This window comes from Lethenteron reissneri, chromosome 30 (genome assembly GCF_015708825.2).
Source record: "Lethenteron reissneri isolate LAM-NWPU_2019-01 chromosome 30, ASM1570882v1, whole genome shotgun sequence".
Classification (NCBI taxonomy): Eukaryota; Metazoa; Chordata; class Hyperoartia; order Petromyzontiformes; family Petromyzontidae; genus Lethenteron; species Lethenteron reissneri.
In genome coordinates, this window is record NC_083808.1 from 10,226,049 (window position 1) to 10,245,829 (window position 19,781).

At 43.5% G+C, this 19,781-nt stretch overlaps 1 protein-coding gene across 1 annotated transcript in view; it reads right to left on the bottom strand.

Moving 5' to 3' along the window:
* Window positions 1-19,781, bottom strand: part of LOC133349520 (sorting nexin-5-like) — a 67,016-nt gene that overhangs the window by 35,910 nt on the left and 11,325 nt on the right. Inside the window, exons 2-6 of the mRNA XM_061563048.1 lie at window positions 11,698-11,820; window positions 9,654-9,761; window positions 8,588-8,657; window positions 4,024-4,151; window positions 2,322-2,405 (exon numbers count right to left, since the gene is read on the bottom strand). Of these exons, the coding sequence (XP_061419032.1) occupies window positions 2,322-2,405; window positions 4,024-4,151; window positions 8,588-8,657; window positions 9,654-9,761; window positions 11,698-11,820 (513 nt within the window). The remainder of the gene's footprint in view (window positions 1-2,321; window positions 2,406-4,023; window positions 4,152-8,587; window positions 8,658-9,653; window positions 9,762-11,697; window positions 11,821-19,781) is intronic.

A 19,781-nucleotide genomic window follows, 5' to 3' on the forward strand; every position in this document is an offset into this window, starting at 1 on the left:
ATTTTAAATGTGTGTTTGGTTTACTCTGAATGCCTGTTTCCTGCCACACACACACACAAAGTAAAGGATTGTCCTTCAACCCAATGCAAGAGCATCCTGAAAAAAGTCTTGAGTCTCGGCGATGCTTTTTTTGTAAAAGAAAGATTTGTCTTCTTGCTAGATTGTTTAAATTCTTAATGGCTGCGCTTGAATACTGTCCAGGCCTATGCATTACCTGCAGATCGTTATTCAAAGACGTGCTCTGTTTATCTGCATTCTACCAAAGACTGAAAAATCACTGTCTAGATTTGAAGCTTTCGTGACTGCAAGGATGCAAACAGTTTTTTTTTCATCACTGTCTAGAAGTCTCTTCCTTTGTCAGTTTCATACACTGCTGACATCCTTCCCCTGTTCAAGTTCAGGCTCAAGGTTTTCCTCCACAGCTGACTGTGTGTCTGTCTACGAAGTGCATTTCTTCTCATCTTCACCATCCTACCATCTCGTTTGCCTCTCCGCCCTGTATTCTCCTACCGCTCAACTCACTCCCCTCCTGAACAGAGAACCCTCCATGTTTCCATAGCTACACGGAGTAACGTGCAAATCCCCCCCCCCCCCCCGCCTCTATTTGAGCAGCATCTTGAGCGGCGGTCCCATATCGATTCATCTAGATTGTATCGTGTTATATTCTGAACTAGTTGAAAAAATTGATCTTCTTGACCAGCCAGCCAAAAATGCAACAGCACACGTGGCCGGTGGCTGTGAGCATGAATAAATTGTCACGTCGCATTAAATTGTCCGTTCATCACGATTAGGCAATGAATCAATTCTCCCGCTAATCAATTTTATCACGCCGACATTGCAGTGATGAATCTACACACCGCTCAAACTAATCTTCGAAGCCATTGTATCTTGGGGTTGAGTTGAAATTGGTTGGCAAGAGGCGGTGGGCGGTGGGGGGGGGTGTACCCGACCGCGGGGAATGAATGCACGTAGGTGACAAAAGAGAATGCGTTTGTGCAGGTTTTGTGCGTGGTGTCAGAAGCCTCTTTCACAGGTCACATCCGTGTGCCGTGTATTGGCGCACAGGTTGAATTATTTCGGATTTTCCGTTGCCAGTGAGCAACAAGTCTGCAAATGTTCACCAACCGTGTTGCACGTCTCCGAATAACCCTCTGCGCTATTACCCTGCTGCCACCCGGTGGCGCGACTGCCGTACTGACACAAGCGGGCACATCATTGACGCTTTCAAGCTTGGTATTAAAACAAAGAGAGAGGTTGGTTGGGTACGCGTTCAGAATAACGTTATAAGTCGTGGGAAATGCCACTGAATCTCATATATTCTGTTCGGGAGGATATTGCTTGAGAATTATCGGCAGATTCCTTAAAACAGTGAAGTTACTATAATTTCGTTTTATTGTCTTATCTTTTCATTTATGAAGGAAATAAGGAGTAATTCATATTTGCTTTTTTTCTTTAGGCCACGTAGTAGTATTAATGCCAACATTCTCGTCGTTAGCCCTCCACCACCCAACAAGATGGCTACCTTCACAAACATATCTGTTGTGTTACCGTATCGATCAACTTCCGACCAATGAAGCTCATCTTCTCACAACTGAATCAATAATTAGTTGCCATTTGTAATGCACAATTTATCCAAGGATCTCAGTGCGCCATGTACAACAACGTTTCAAACTGCTTTGAGTTTCATTAGGTAATGAACCCAGAAATCAAGTGCTAGTCTTTTTAAATCCTTTATATTAAGTTCGCTTGCTTGCTTAGGACCGTGCAAATCTTTCGGTCGTTTTTAACCCACTTCCCGTGATCCAATCGAGCTGACATTTTCCACACAGACTCGTTGTGCGTGACAATTAATGTTCGTGAAATTTTTTTTCAAAAATGTGACACTTTTTAGGACAAAAATATTATATTTAATTACCAATTGCTTAATGGTGCAATGCAATCATCTGACCCATAGGTGGCAGCCATCTCAAGCCAGAGGACGAGAGGACTCTAGCCGCCACGCATATAAAGGATGTATAGTGAAAAACTTTGTTTTTACGGGTTATACTTATTTAAATTATAAAAACCTGCATTTTAAGTAAAATAACGAATATCTTGTGCATAGACTACACACATTAAACCTGATAATCTGGTCGCTGGAATATATTGTCAGCAACGCAACTATTTACTTTAAATCCTTCATTCTCAGTGCAATATTCATTATAAAAGCTGAAAACAACATGTGTGTCCTATGGAAGAGGCACACGGTGCATTATGCGTGACAGCGAAACGCAGAATAAGTGAGAAACACATTGATTTGTTTGATCGTCAATCATATTTACCTTGTGGCTCTCTTTTCTCATTTCTTCCATTGCCAGTGAGAATTTGCTGAAAATGCCTTTCCTGGTTTTTGTCCTTGGCGTTAACTAAAAGAACGAAGATCAAACGAGGCGCATGCGGAAGTGAATATTCCTTAAAATGAAAGAGGCCCTCTGCCAGCAGAGATATGATCGCTACGTGAAGGGCTGGCTTATATAATTCACAAGTGCAATGTACTTAACTATCATAGGTGTCTGTCCAGATGGTGTTTTATACTTCGCAGATATGAAATACTGGACATATTTTACTGCTGCATTTTAAGTTTGAAGCAAACCACATTTTTCAATAGCAAAACTGTGCTCATAATGTAATTGGGCTGTGCATATTTCAATTGATAGCTCTTTGCCAGTGGAAGACAATTCCACATTCCTATGGCAGGACCTAGCATTAAGGACGACCACCGTTGGCTATCCACAAAGTGATCCTTATTTGTTGATTCCAGAATAATGATCCTGAACCAGGATTAGAGCTCATTATTCCATTTATGAGTCAAGGACTCAGCACAGCACAACACAGCATGGCACATCTGGATGAGTAATGTGCAAGAATTATATATTTTTTCAAAATCGAAAGCTAATTCTGGTCTATTGAAACAATTACACATTTTACAGGTTCGTTTTATTCCGTTCACTGTCGAAAACCGAAAGGGTAATTGTCATGCGCGTTGACAAAGCAGATTTTTGTTTTCAAAATGCATATAAAAGAATTTTACCCCAGAGGAAAGACTAATGCCTAAAATTTGAAACACAGCAGGAATCAAATAACTGAGTCTCATCATCAGGATTGGCCCTTGGAGATGACAACACAGTCTGACTTCATAGATCATCTCAATAGGTGTCTCTGCCAAAGCCCAATTATTTGTCTTGAGTCAATATCACGTCTGTCGTTTGTATTTGCTTTGTGATCCATGTGGTCATCTTTTTTTCTGTCAGTGTAATTCCAAACGTACACTTTCCATTCATATTGCACTTTCGCCTTTTGTTCCATTTTCTTTGTCAGCATCCACGTTCCGCATCCATACATCATAGCAGCGGAAGCACAGGCTCGTGTTGCTCCGTGATGGATTTTACATCGAGCAGTGGACTGAGTCTGCAGTCTAGTTCAAGTTTATTTTGTTTAATCAGCTGAGGCCAGAATAGTCACTTTGCAAGAGTGACCTGGGTAATGACACCGACTAGTAGGGGCGATGATTGCGATGTCTCGTCCCAATTATGTAATTTACGAGTGTTCCAATTGGACCCCGACACTGGCACACAACGGCCTCCCCTTGCGAACCACATGAAGGGATACATTCTTGGTTCTTTCGGTAAAGTCACGTAGATAGAAAATAAAAATAATAAAATATTATTAAAATGTTTTTTTCTCAATTTATTATTTACATTTTTTCTTCTATCTACGTGACTTTACCGAAAGAACCAAGAATATGAATTCATGCAGTCACGAAAGTTTTAAGTCAACACATAAAGGGATCTTTAACATCGACTGCGAAGCAGATAGCTTGTAGTATCATTTCGGTTATTACACCCGCAGTAATAACCAGGTCGGTCGCTGGATTCGAACAGTAAACATCTGCAATAAGCGGCAAACGCCCTACCGCTAGGCCACATCACCACCCTAAGAACCGTTGCTATTGGCAGTAGTGCTGATGAGTGCCCGTGCAGTTACATCTCTCTGTATCAGGAAGCTGCGCAGGGCAGGGTTGTGGCCCAAGATGGGATGAGACAGCACAGCAAGGACGTAGTTCTCCAAAGCCCTGCATTCTCTCTTCTTCTCGTCTGCCGTGAACAGCTCTCCTGTTCCGCAGAGCCAGCCAGGCATCCATTAAACAAGAGACCAACAGTAGTTCTGTTATACATGTACATGTACAGCCCTGTTGTCATTCCACTGCTGGATAAGGGTCTGCTCACTCCGCGCGGGTCATCGGGTTTATTGTGATTAGGCTGCTTATATATTAGGGTTGGTGAAGGTGGGGAGCATAGACGTGGGAACATAGTGCAATACAAACATGGATTTTGCTGCGATGCCCTTTGATGCAAATTCTGTAGCCTCAGTGCGAGACTCAAGCGTCAATAAATAAGGGGGCACACGGCAGCGGTGTCACAAAATGATGTTATATTAATGATTGATCATTGTTTTTTTTTTTTGGCCAGACAAGATTCAACTGGGAATATGCCAATTATCCTCATTACATGTTACCCGTGTCTGGAGAAAACTTGTAAAAAAAATAACAGACAAAAAACACTCAATATCCACTAAACAAAAAAATATTTTCAATATGTGTTTAATGTCACAAGAAAAGCCTCGATGGAATCAGATTTTGGATGTTTTGTCAATTCCTGCTCAGTGTATTTGTGCATTTTGGAAGAATCTTGAGAACCCAAAAGAACGAGGGCGAATATGGCACAATCTAAACCCAGGTGCGTAAAAACAAAACCTATTTGCTGTGCTCCATTCTCATCGCTTACAAGTGGGTGTTTCGTGTCAGCTCCATCTCTGTGCAGTCCACCGAACCGTGCATCCCAGTACATTTCATCAAAGACATGCACTGACCCCACATCGCCACATTAACGGTATTACACTGTGCTTTGTGGTTTATTTTGTTGTGCAAATACCAGTTTGCGTGGTTGACTATGCGTGGTTAGCCATGTACGGTGCGAAAGAAGTTCAACATACATCCGTACATACCTTTAGAGCGGGTATCAAACCAAGTGGTCTCGCTCTCAAATGCTCTAGGAACTCAAGCTTTATTCGTGAACATGTGCACAGGAGCCACAATGTGCCACACACACGTGCGGTCATGACATGCTCCAGCAGCATAAGCGGCTTATTGCACGCTATTACGTTGTGCCAGTGGTTTGTGAGTGGTTAGGGGGCTGTGAGGGTGTAGCAATTGTATTGACGTGCATGTACTAGCCACCTATTGTAGAAGCAACAAGAGCTGCTTTTGTAACCTCACGGGCAATTTGTTCAGTGAGCCGGAGCCAAACTCTAACAATACAAATAGCATTGCCTAACGGCAGGAATCGGCATTTATATTGTAACTTACAGCGGCAAACTACGTCAAGAAAGGGTTTTCCAATTGAACTAAGTACTAGGTTACAAAATCTGAAGGCCATGAGTTTCAGGTGCTTTGATGAAGTTCAACCCCAGTGTTCATGTAGCCTTTGTTATAAAATGTTGCTGTGAGGGGCATCACCCCACTCGCCCCCCCCCCCTGCAGTCACTATTAATGTTACTAAATTATCGTTAATGTCATCTCGCCACAGTCGGTCAACGCTTGGGTCTTTGGTGGACGGACAAAGTAATTGTCGTTTTCTTTGGGTCTTTCGGTAAAGTCACGGAGATAGTTTCAAAGGAAATAACAAAAAATCACGAAAAACTACGACGTTTCGATCGCAACACAAGCGTTCGTCATCAGGAAGAGGGGGTTAGCTTCTTCCTGATGACGAAACGTCGTAGTTTTTTTTCGTTTTTGTTATTTTCTTTGAACCTATCTACGTGACTTTACCGAAAGATCCAAAGAATATGAATTCCTGCAATCACGAAAGCTTTAAGTCAAGTAAATGTCATGTTAGATGTTAATTCGACCATGGTCATAGTTGACTAAACTAAACTTAAATTCATAAATAAACACTTTGTTGATGAATATTTTCGTCACTTATTTAACAAAAGAAGCACTGATCAGGGACTGGCCCCTGTCAGCCTCTGCAACCAACAGAGAAGAGTCGTACTCCAATGCTTGTATAGCAGATACTCACCAACAAGCAGAGACAGGTAAGGAGTTCCAATACTTTAATTCCACCTTCTCCATCACATACAGCTCCCTCCTTCATCCACAGCTCACTTTCCCCTTCACTCCTGCTGATGTCCCCTCTTATCCACGCGGCCCCCTCTCCCATTCTCTCCCCTCGTCCCTGTCTCCTCATTCGCAGCCACCAATCCCCTCTCATCATACCTCTGGGCTGATACCGGACATACAGATTGGCATCGGGGTGTATGGGGTAGGGAATGCCGATGTAGTGGAGACCGCTATAGAGGGCTGTCACACTTTAGCAAGGTAACTCCTGAATTCAATTGTACCCACGTGGTATACAGTATATCAAGAGCTGAATGGCTCACAGGGCTATACCTAATAAATGAACTTGAACTTGAATATCATGGCACTAAGCCATTGTGGGGCTGACGTCACTACACACACATGAACCGTGATCTGTTCAATGCCTAGAGATATCTGCATTGTGTTGATAGAAGCTGACAAAGGAAGGTATGCTCTTCAAGATTAAATGAATGTACGTATTGTAGCATTTGGTGTCATGAAATTACTTCAACCTAGAGACAAGGTTGGTGGATCATCTAGACATGGAGGGATGATGTGTGAATTAGAGGTATTTTACAGGGGAACGAGATAGTGCCTGCAGGTGGCAGGAGCGTAAAATATATTATCCATCGATATGTGCAAATCTTGAGAGGTATCCCCCCTGTAACATGTGGGGGGTTTTGGGCACTTCAGTTTTCTTCCACATGAAATTGTATTGGAAAATGTATTGGCAAAACTCCCTTAAAGGTAGCTCTCCTGCTGACTGAGATCACGTAAAGATAAATGTGTCATTCAACCTGCCACCACCCGTTACAACTAGCGCCTGATGGTGGTGCTAGTTGTAATTACTGGTGGAACGTCGTACTCGATTTGTAAATGTTGTGGGTTTACTCTCCAACACAATGGTGTGCTGTACTAGTAACAAATTGGCATGTTTGGTTTATAGGACAAACTTTACTAATTTGCTGTGGCGGGTGGTGGCGGGTTTAACGACACATTTATATTAATGCCATCTATCCGCCAAAAAAAAACCTCTTGTGGATAATATTGGTCGAGAAAACCTACATGTCTATAGTATGCAATGCATTATATACAACAATCGATTAAATATAAAGTCGTTTTTTAAATAACAAATTAAAGTAAATGTCACCACTGCTATTGAGGAAGACGACTATGCTCCTTTATGAACTTAAATAAAGTGCATTAATGCTTGGAAAGTGTGTATTTAACAATCTGGCAATTCATTCCAGTAAGAAAACCTCCATCCAATTATGTGCTTACACTTTAGACCCACACGCGCTAGCCACACTGACATGTATTATCACATTAATAGACACACTTTCTTTTGAACGTCTTAGTCATCCATGGGCATTAGTAATGAAACAGAGATAGTATTATTAGTATGGTTTGCGTTTTATTGTTGCATCAGCTGCAATACTGGCCAGGCACAGCATTCAGTCTCCTATAAAACCCTTACAAACCATGGCATGAGTGTGCGCGACTATGTTTACTTTTTAATATTCTGCACTCAAAACCTATTGACTTGCCCCCTGTAGTGTAACACAAGCATGAAAATAACAGATCTCGCCCAATCATACACATTCCCCATCACCTGAAAGAACGTGTGGAGGAGGAAAACAATAAAAAATAATTCACTCAAATATGAATCGCCTGTTGTGTATGCATCTGACACATCTCCTGTTGGATTTGCAAATAGATTGTGGTATGTCTTCCCCACAACTGTGCGTGGCACGTCATGTGATTCGTCGGTAGTGGCACTAGGTTTAAGAAAGATAACAAATCCAAAGCCTAAGTATACTCATTGAGCTCCGGATTGATGTAAACATATAGGTGCATCAATATCAGCTCAAGTTAAAATCCTAATAAACAAAACCAGATTCATTAACATAAACGCCAAATAATTGATCACGTCTCTATCTTGTCTGCATCTGTCATCTCACTACATCTCTATTTTGTCTACATTTCCCTCCTCTCATGATATCTATATCTCTTCTCTACGTCTTCTCATTAAGGTTTTTACCAATAAAATCCTTAGGGCCCCACAATGGGCGAGCACCACCACCCACTACTGATCATCGTAGTCTGACATGTGTGTGTGTGATTTGATGGGCTTTAGTGGAGAGCGGCCAACACCAGCGTCGATTATCTAAACCAGTCCTGAGCCTCCCCTAGGTCGACTCGGCCTCAAATGAGTACCCAGTGCAATTTGTAAACACCTCCACAAAGGAGAAGTAAGGCAGCCAGGCGTGGTGTTGGCCACCCTTGTGCCGTGCCAGCCTTCATAAGTGCTCGCTAACAGCACTGGCTCCAAAACTGTTGAGGCTACATGAGCCTATCTTTGTATATGTCTTTGATGGGCGTCATAGTGTTGGTGTGGGCAAAAACTCTCACCAAGTTGCTTTTTCATCTTGGCCTCTGCGCTGGTGATGGGGGTGCCAGCTTCGGGTGGCAGCGGAGGGAACTAAACAGTGCCCATGCCACGCGCACAAGCACACACACACGTTGCAGTTACATCCGTTGTGCTATTATGGTAGTCGTGTCACGAGGCACAGCAATTACTTTTTGGAACTCCTTCAAGTCAGTAGAGCATCATGTCCTGTTCGCAAATGGCTCCAGGGGATGATGACACAGAACTGAGAACTACTCTTCAGATAATTTCAGTAGGTCTCTTTTACCAGCACTCACATTGTGTTAATGCATGCACTCCTCGTTTATTACCCAACAGGCATTGCCAGTCATGATAATGATAACCATCAAACTTGATTTGTCCATTGCTGGATTAAGGACTCAGTCTTCCGATGCAACAATGCATTGAGCCGATCTCTTCACTTCATGCCCACTGTGGTCCTCCGCTAAGGTATGCTCCATGCTTTGGCTGCCATTCCATCATCACCCTTGACCATCGGACATCATCCCTTTTAGCAATGATGAAAAGACAGCAAACAGCTGAACAGCTCATAGTTGGCAAATGTTCATAATAACGTTTTTTTTGGGTTAGATAGCGTAAATATAAATGTGTTGTTAAACCTGCCACCACCCGACACAGCCAATCAGTTCGGTTTGTCACGTAAACAGAACGTGCCAATGAGTTACTACTTCAGTACACGGGTGTGTTGGAGAGTTAACCCAACAACATGTACAAGTCTGTCAAATCGCCTGATGAAGGTGATTGTAATCACCAGCAAAACGTCATACTCAAATTGTACATGTTGTTGGGTTTACTCTCCAACACACCCGTGTGCTGAAGTAGTAATGAATTGGCTCGTTTGGTTTATATGACAAACCTCACTAATTAGCTCATTGACTTTGACGAGTGGTGGCAGGTTCATGACATAAAGTATATTCCCGAAATCTAACCTAAAACTCCTTTTATGGATAACACTGGTCGCGAAAGTCTACGTGTTAAAATTGGCAAACGTTGACCATGATAGGCGCTCCTTGCACACGCACAACTCACCACGACCCCGGACAGGCCTGCTATTCCTTCCTGCTCATGCAGACTCTGGTGCAGCCACTCAAAGTCCTCGTACTCTCGGTCCACGCTCTGGGAAACGCCACTTTCCAGCTGCCGGTGCAATCGCACAACCACAAACACAACGAGCGCGGTGCAGTTAATATAGCAAGCGGAGTACGGCTCATTCACTTGTCTATAGCAACAGCAATATACAACCCTTAGTCAACCCACTGCTGAATGAAAGGCCTCCCCATGCTGTGTCGATCATTGGGGGTTGTTTGGTCAAACTTTACCACCCCACTGATCAGTGCATGTTGGTGAAGAAGTGGGTTCAAGTGCAGGACCTGTTCAGATTTCACTCGGCCACTGATACCATCAGTGGTCGGGATGTGAACTAAGGGGCTCAGGTTCTCCGCGCAGTTGTGCTGACGACTGTGTCACTGCCCCACCCCCACTCAATAATGTCAGGCCAGGTGATTATGTGGCAGAGCGCTCCTCTCTCAATCAGAAGGTTGTGAGTTCACATTCAAGTTGAGGAGCAACTCAGCCAGTTAAAAAATTAACCCGTAAAAACAAAGTTTTTCACTATAAATCCTTTATATGTGTGGCGGCTAGAGTCCTCTCGTCCTCTGGCTTGAGATGGCTGCCACCTATGGGTAAGATGATTGCCTGCCACCATTAAGCAATTGGTAATTAAAAAAAAAATCCTAAAAAGTGTAAAATTTTGGAAAAAAATTTTCACGAAAATAAATTGTCACGCACAACGAGTCTGTGAGCAAAATGTCAGCTCGATTGGATCACGGGAAGTGGGTTAATAAACGACCAAAAGATTTGCACGGTCGTAAGCGCGCAAGCAAGCAAGCAAGTGAACTTAATATAAAGGATTTAAAAATGGAAATGATTTCTGTCGGAAGTCAACTGTGGTTGCGCAATAAAATAAATAATACCTTCAATGGTAATGTGGAATTTCTAACTCTGCCTAAGGCCTGACAATTGAGGCCACTCAAAGTTAATTGGCTGATTCTCATTTCTGTGAAAACTGGAAACTCGAAAATTTAGATTTTCTTTGGTTTAATTCAAAATAGATTTCATTCAACATGGAACATTACTTGACAACAAATAGGCCAAACATCCCTAGCGAGCTTTTCCTTAGTCCTGAGACCCAATTGACACATTCTTGAAAATCATCAGTATGGGCCTGTACTAAGACAAGCCTGAGAAAGTACGCAAATCAGGCAGACCTGATTCAAACTCGAGAATCCCACATTTCCATGGTGGGGATCAGTATACACATGAGACAAATGATGTTGACTTCCCACAAAATAGAACTCACTTGATAATTGGTTTTTTTACCCTTATATCTGGCAACTAAACTGACACCTTTTTTACAAGGAGTCATGTTTGCATAGACCACAATACCTGCAGCCATAATGCAAAAAAAACATAACTCTGATTATATATGCACTGTCCTTGAAGTTGATTGGTCCACACCCGAGACAGCTTTTCTTAGAGCCTAGTCTCACATGGGTTGGACCAGATGACGCCAACAGGCAAATGAGGTTCCAATGGTAGAACTCACTTACAAAGCTAATAATCATCATCAGGCATGCTCTATTGACTGTTGATGAAGGCCTTCACAAGCCATTGCTATCTCTCACGCTCTTGCGAAGCAACACTCCATCGAGCACCTGCACACGAGCCAATGTCATTGCCCCGTCTTGGCAGTGGACGTTCTATTGGAAGTGTTCTCCCCTTTGGTTGACACGCTGTCATGAGTCTCGTGATTGATCCCAGTGGGATGATTATAATCAGTCAGGCTTAATTTCGACTGGAATTCTCACTCGCAACCTCCTGGCTATGAGTCAAGTGCTCTAACCACAGCGCCAATCTACAAGATGAACATTGGAGTAAATAATACGCTTCACTGGAGCTCATTGGCTTCATGCAGTGGTTCTTTGGATTTCAAAGTCTCGCGCTGCTCGCCGTTGATTGAAGTGGATCTGTTTCGCTGGTGTGGCGGAGTATTTTGAGGCTTAAGTCCACCCACCGCAGTCGACTTGATGACGTAGATAGTGGAGCCTCCGTCCTGTGAAGCCGTGGCGATGGTGACGCCGTAGCGTGGGAGTCCTGCGACGTCCTGCTTGACATCGCCATCCTCGCCGTCGCTTTCCTGGAAGAGTGGGTATGGGAGTGAGCGACGTGTGAACGGCGATCAGAGAGTTGGTACCGCTCGAGACCGGAACTGTATTGTTGTTTCTGCACGAGCACCTTCGTAAGTGACACACTGGGGTCTGCCGCGGCTCTGAGCTTTTTCGTCATTGCCAGGATGAACCCTTTATCTCATTCAAAGGGTGAATCATTACATGTCTATCAGTAGAGAACAATTGACTATCTGGGTGACGCTGCTAAGACTGCATGGATCACGGTTGTAAGGTTGTCCACCATTCCTTCGAGGTCGATAAAATCATTACTGCTTTGCAAAATATCAACCTCTGAATTTAATTGGAACTGCCTCGTCATTTTAAAGTGGATTTTTAGCCACGGTTCAGGGCTTGCCCAATCGAGGTTATCAAAGCTACATTGCTCGTTTGAGGATACATTTTGCACACATGTTCAACTAGTAAAAATAACCAAAAAAAACCTCTATTATGGAGACTAATAGGTTCTCAAATGTACGTTGACAAAAAAGTGCAATCAATTCTTGATTATCCAGGGTGATGGGGAGGATGGGTGGTTAACAAAAAACATGGACAATACAGAACATGTATATTACAGAAACATTCATTGTTTATATTCTTTGGGACTTTCGGTAAAGCCACGTAGATAGAAAAAAATAAATAAAAATAATAACAATATCAAGACGTTTCGATCGCAACACAAGCAATCGTCATCAGGTGAAAAAAATGTTGTTCATGAAGCCATCCAGATATATAAACACAGACACAATTTCAACCGAGAAGATGGTTACAAACTGAGAAATCATTGGAAGGACGTTATTAACCAGTTTGGGTCATAACTGGCTGTGATGTTCCCTTCCTACCTACCTATGTTACCAGTTATTTTCGACTCTCTGAGTAACATTCACTAACACAGCCACCGTTAGCTGTGTTAGTAAATGGCGGCTTGCCATCCTTTTCCACCTCCATGTGACGATAGCTCTTTCCTAGCTCTCTCCGAGCTTACATGTACAAGCATCTCTAAACCTTTTTAAACAGCTCTTTGATTGGGGTCGATCTACTGCCGGTTACGGAGACCTCTCCGACACGAACATTAGCTGCCCCGCCCATCGCTAAACTTTTAGAAACAGCCTGCCTCAGCAGCTTACCCCTCTTTTTAAATCCTTTATATTAAGTTCGCTTGCTTGCTTGCTTAGGACCGTGCAAATCTTTCGGTCGTTTTTTAACCCACTTCCCGCGATCCAATCGAGCTGATATTTTCCACACAGACTCGTTGTGCGTGACAATTAATGTTCGTGAAAAAAAATTCCCAAAATGTTACACTTTTTAGGCAAAAAAAAAATATTTGACATATATTCAAAAGAACTCATTCTTGGCTATGGCTGAACGTCACAGTATAAGAGCCCAGAGCGTAACCCCTCCACAGGCCGTGGCGGAGTAGCGCAGTTGGTAGCGCCCTTGCTTCCCATGCCAAAGGTCGCGGGAACGATCCCCGCGTCCTCCACAGACGAAAATATTTTTAAATCCTTTATATTAAGTTCGCTGCCACGCATATAAAGGCTTTATAGTGAAAAACTTTGTTTTTACGGGTTATACTTATTAAATCCTTTATTATGGGGACCTCATTTGCCAGTAAAAAATATGATAATTGGTTCTTTACCCTTCTATCTGGCAACAAAACTGACACCTTTTTGCAAGGAGTCATGTTTGCATAGACCGCAATACCTGCAGTCATAATACAAACAAAAGAACATAACTCTGATAATGTGCACTGTCCTTGAAGTTGATTGGTCCACACCCGAGACAGCTTTCCTTCGAGCCTAGTCTCATATGGGTTGGACCAGATGACGCCAAAAGGCGCACAACTCAAGGACAATGCACCATCAGAGTATGAGAGCTCGGGGCAAGCATCTACACTATGGGGACCTCATTTGCCAGTAAAAAATATGATAATTGGTTCTTTACCCTTCTATCTGGCAACAAAACTGACACCTTTTTGCAAGGAGTCATGTTTGCATAGACCGCAATACCTGCAGTCATAATACAAACAAAAGAACATAACTCTGATAATGTGCACTGTCCTTGAAGTTGATTGGTCCACACCCGAGACAGCTTTCCTTCGAGCCTAGTCTCATATGGGTTGGACCAGATGACGCCAAAAGGCGCACAACTCAAGGACAGTTCTTTTGTTTGTATTATGACTGCAGGTATTGCGGTCTATGCAAACATGACTCCTTGCAAAAAGGTGTCAGTTTTGTTGCCAGATAGAAGGGTAAAGAACCAATTATCATATTTTTTACTGGCAAATGAGGTCCCCATAGTGTAGACGCTTGCCCCGAGCTCTCATACTCTGATGGTGCATTGTCCTTGAGTTGTGCGCCTTTTGGCGTCATCTGGTCCAACCCATATGAGACTAGGCTCGAAGGAAAGCTGTCTCGGGTGTGGACCAATCAACTTCAAGGACAGTGCACATTATCAGAGTTATGTTCTTTTGTTTGTATTATGACTGCAGGTATTGCGGTCTATGCAAACATGACTCCTTGCAAAAAGGTGTCAGTTTTGTTGCCAGATAGAAGGGTAAAGAACCAATTATCATATTTTTTCTGGCAAATGAGGTCCCCATAGCGTAGATGCTTGCCCCGAGCTCTCATACTCTGATGGTGCATTGTCCTTGAGTTGTGCGCCTTTTGGCGTCATCTGGTCCAACCCATATGAGACTAGGCTCGAAGGAAAGCTGTCTCGGGTGTGGACCAATCAACTTCAAGGACAGTGCACATTATCAGAGTTATGTTTCTTTTGTTTGTATTATGACTGCAGGTATTGCGGTCTATGCAAACATGACTCCATGCAAAAAGGTGTCAGTTTTGTTGCCAGATAGAAGGGTAAAGAACCAATTATCATATTTTTTACTGGCAAATGAGGTCCCCATAGTGTAGATGCTTGCCCCGAGCTCTCATACTCTGATGGTGCATTGTCCTTGAGTTGTGCGCCTTTTGGCGTCATCTGGTCCAACCCATATGAGACTAAGCTCGAAGGAAAGCTGTCTCGGGTGTGGACCAATCAACTTCAAGGACAGTGCACATTATCAGAGTTATGTTCTTTTGTTTGTATTATGACTGCAGGTATTGCGGTCTATGCAAACATGACTCCTTGCAAAAAGGTGTCAGTTTTGTTGCCAGATAGAAGGGTAAAGAACCAATTATCATAAATCCTTTATATTAAGTTCACTTGCTTGCTTGCTTAGGATCGTGCAAATCTTTCGGTCGTTTTTTAACCCACTTCCCGCGATCCAATCGAGCTGATATTTTCCACACAGACTCGTTGTGCGTGACAATTAATGTTCGTGAAAAAAATTCAAAAATGTTACACTTTTTAGGACAAAAATATTATATTTAATTAACAATTGCTTAATGGTGCAATGAAATCATCTGACCCATAGGTGGCAGCCATCTCAAGCCAGAGGACGAGAGGACTCTAGCCGCCACGCATATAAAGGACTAGCTTTACTACCCGGCTTCGCCCGGGTCTTTGATTCACCACGCCCGGCCGCCTTTGTCTTCCCAGTGGCGATGTTCACACACCACACCAGTTACTCGTTTGAGGCTGAGTCGCCCTAGGGGAGGCCCAGGAGCGGTTAAAATAATGCTCACCGGTGGTGGCCATGAGCGGGAATGGAATTCGGGTCGCCGGGTTCCGCTCCCCCCCCCACACACACATACGCGCACGCGTCCATAGGTACACATACACGCGCTTGCAGCACACCCACCGCTCCTCACACACCACACACGCACAGACACACACACAGACACACACACACAGACACACACACACAGACTCACAGACAGCACGCTAAGCACTACACTACCGCTCCCCACACACCACACACGCACACACACAGACACACACACAGACACATACAGCACGCTAAGCACTACACTACCGTTCCCCCTACACAACACACGCGCGCGCGTCCATAGGTACACATACACGCGCTGGCTGCAGACACACGACTTTGAGGGTGCGTACGGCAGTAAACGACTGCAATAATAAAGCGGCAATGCTGCGCGAGGAACGCCTTAGACCTGCAACACATTTGTGTAATGCGAGCGTAAACACAAACACATACACACACATACACACACATGCATACACACAGACATACACATACACACAAACACACACATACATACACACAAACACATACACAATACACACACACATACATGCAGACACACAGACACACACATAACACACATACATACACACACATACATACACAGAAACACATACACACACATACATACACACACATACATACACACAAACAGATACACACACGTACATAGACACATGCATACAGACACGCAGACATACACATAAACACATAAAAAAACCCACATACATACACACACATACATACACAGAAACACATACAGACACATACATACACACATACATACAGACACACAGACATACACATAAACACATACATAGACATGACCCGGGTTTGCCCGGGACTTGGATCCACCACGCCCGGCCGCCTTTGTCTCCCCAGTGGCGATGTTAATACGCCACACCAGTTACTCGTTTTGAGGGTGAGTCCCTCCCTCGGCACTCTCCCTCCCTCGCCACTCTCCCTCCCTCACCACTCTGTAGAGGACGTGAAACTTTTATGAATTTACCTCAGAGTCGCGTGGTGGGTGTGGAGGCCTAGCACCGTGCAGAGCCTCCCGCCTCGCCTGATTTTGCCACCCGGCTGACGCTGGGTACGGGTGCCGTTCCCCCCCCCCCCCCCGCGCTACAATAATACTGTGTAATCGCTATAATTTAATAATCGACCGAGCCTATAATAGTAATAGCACACATTGTGGTGGGGGGGGAGTGAAGAGGACGTTAAACTTTGATGAATTTACCTCAGAGTCGCGTGTTAATGCGTGCGCCTATTTTGAACGGGAATTCAAAATGGCGTCCACCTCGCGACCCGTCGGTAGCCGTTGCCAGGGGCAACCGCCGTCCAATGAAAGCGGCGAAGGCGTCGCTAGCCGTTGCCAGGGGCAACCGGCGTCCAATGAAAGTGCGTATGGTCCAGGGACACACACACACACAGACAGACAGATTCGCGATTTTATATATATATATTTATAGTGAAAAACTTTGTTTTTACGGGTTATACTTGTTTCACCTGATGACGATGGCTTGTGTTGCGATCGAAACGTCGTGATTTTTTTTTTTCTATCTACGTGGCTTTACCGAAAGACCCAAAGAATATGAATTCCTGCAATCACGAAAGCTTTAAGTCAAGATTCATTAAATTTCGATTTAAAGCTTTCGTAACTGCAGGGATTCATCTTCTTGGTTCTTTCGGTAAAGTCACGTAGAAGGGAAATAATAAAATAATAAAATAAAACATAATAAAAGATATTATATTATTTATAGAGTTTTATTTTTATTATTTTATTATTTCTCTTCTACGTGACTTTACCGAAATAATAAAATAAAAATATAATATTACATTATTTATTATGTTTTATTTTTATTATTTTATTATTTCCCTTCTACGTGACTTTACCGAAAGAACCAAGAAGATCAAGATTCATTGTTGAGTTACATAGAATGGGGCTGAACACACAATGTGTCACTTGCCAACTCGTTTGTCATCAAGTGCGCACAGAGTCACGGGCCATCAGCAGCGAGGGAGCTGTTACTAATGAAACCGGCACATGTGTAAACATATTTATTTATTTCCAAGCGTGGTTAATTTGCAACCTGGCAACCCTGAGAATCTGCCAAGGGTTAACTGTATTTTAAGTTGAGTTACGGTCAGTGCCAGTTGGCATATCGTAAGCGTGACATGAACCCCGTGATTAAGCCATCTGAAAAAAATAAGGACTTCTTTCCAGTAATCCAATTCACAGTTTGTTATACGTTGAGTGTACAAAATTGCGCATGAATGAGCTAGCATCACTGTCGGTTCCCGTGTGTCCGGTGTTTTGCCCGCACATTTTCTCGACGCTGTGTTCCTCGATGTAGGACAGCAGAAGACCAAATGCACCATCTGTCATAGGAACAGCGCATGCACAAACTCCAATTTCGGTTGGCGGTTGACGTTCACAGTGGACTGCGAACCTCATAGCAAAAGCGACGCCCCCGTGATGCCCTCGTGGTCGTCCCCGTGGTCGCCCCCGTGATCCGTGGATCCAACAAATTACTCGAGACGCCAGTATATGGTAGCAAGAGCAGTTTACGCAAACGCTGTCGCAAGAGGTCACACGTTTGGGGCAAGGGTCCTTCGCTAATTAGGTGTGATGAATGAATGGATATTTTAGCATTGAGTCAACTTCAACATCCACCTACATACACTGCTCCAATCGTCGCCATGGTGAAATGAATCTATTTTGCTGTACTGTAATCTTGTTTTCATGTCTTCATGTTAACCTAACATTAACTGCAGTATGAACGTACGAAATTACTTGTTAGCAATTTAAAATCTTCGTGTAAGCAGTTATGTACCTGCTGCCGTCGAGTTTAAAATTAATTACTTCCTCTGTCCACACAGCTTTTACATTTCTCAGTTTTTTCCTTGGCCCTGTAATTAATAATGTAACCTGTGAAGTTTCCTGATAACAAACAAAAAATCACATCCTCATTTGCATTTCACTTTCCGCACATCAGCTGTTATTGTTCGAATACACATGTCTCATCATCATTATCAGCAGCAGCAACCATTGTTTATCCACTGCTGGATGAAGGTCTCCCCACGCTATTGACATCCATTACAGTGGAGTGCTGCTACCATTCATCACCTGCACATAAACTGACCTCATTGCTCTATGTATTTGGTGGTTATCCTCTTCGAAGCATTCCCTCTTTCAGTTGCCAATCCATCACCAGTCTCATTCATTTGGGCGCCACGGTAGTGAGACGTTTAATACCTCGCCTGGTATACAGAAGGTCGTCGGTTCGATCTCAACCCTGACGCCTGTATATTTGGAGTTTGCATGCTCTTCCCGTGGTCGCGTGGATTTTTCTCTGGGACCTCGAGTTTCCCCCTCCACATTTTGAAAAACATGCGATTAGAGTATTTGGCTGCAATACATTTCTGCATGATAAGCCACTTCGTTGAGCCATTATTTGTGGCCAGGTCGCTTCTGAAAAAGAGCTATATAGCTCAGTGAGCTTTATCTGGTAAAATAAAAAATAGTTTTAGTTGTATCTCATCTAGCCATGTGTTATGCCCAGGCGCATTTACTTGTGTTAATCGTGTCATGCATTTATGAACCAAACTAAATGGCTCACTGAATTCACTGTGTGTTTGTGTGCATGACCTACACAATTCTGATAGGCCAGTTAGCACTCTGAACTTAAAAGCCCTTGATTTTACTCAGAGAATGTGTGTGTGTGTGCGTCTTGGGCCTGACCTAGGCGCACTCAGCTGTGCTGGTCACACCAGCCCATCACCGTGTGCTGCACCAACTTGAAAAGTACTTGCTAACGTCGCTAACCCAAACTCTAAGAATGACTTTTATGTGTGTGTTTGTGTGTTGTCATGATGGGCGGAATTTACGGATTATAGGAGACGACATTTGCTTAAACCCATGAGCTCAAATCTGCCATTTTTTGTTAAGCTTCATTATCCAAATCAGTAAAAATGCAAAGACAATTTTCTACTTAACATATCACATCAGTACATCTATGTCTGTGCGACGTAAACCCCAAAAAGTTTCTATCAAAAACCAATCCCTTCAATGTTTCCCCTCTGCAACCTCGCTTTCCGCACCGCAGCTCCACTTTCCCCTGCAGCTTCTTCCGTCTCTCTGTAGCTCTCCGTAAGCCCTGCCCACTCCTACGCATCGCGGTTTTTTCGTGACCATGGTCCGTTGTCAATGTGCCGCAAATTTCGAGAGGAATCGGCTGCAATATTCCAAAAATCCGCAAAAAATGTGCGGATTATGAG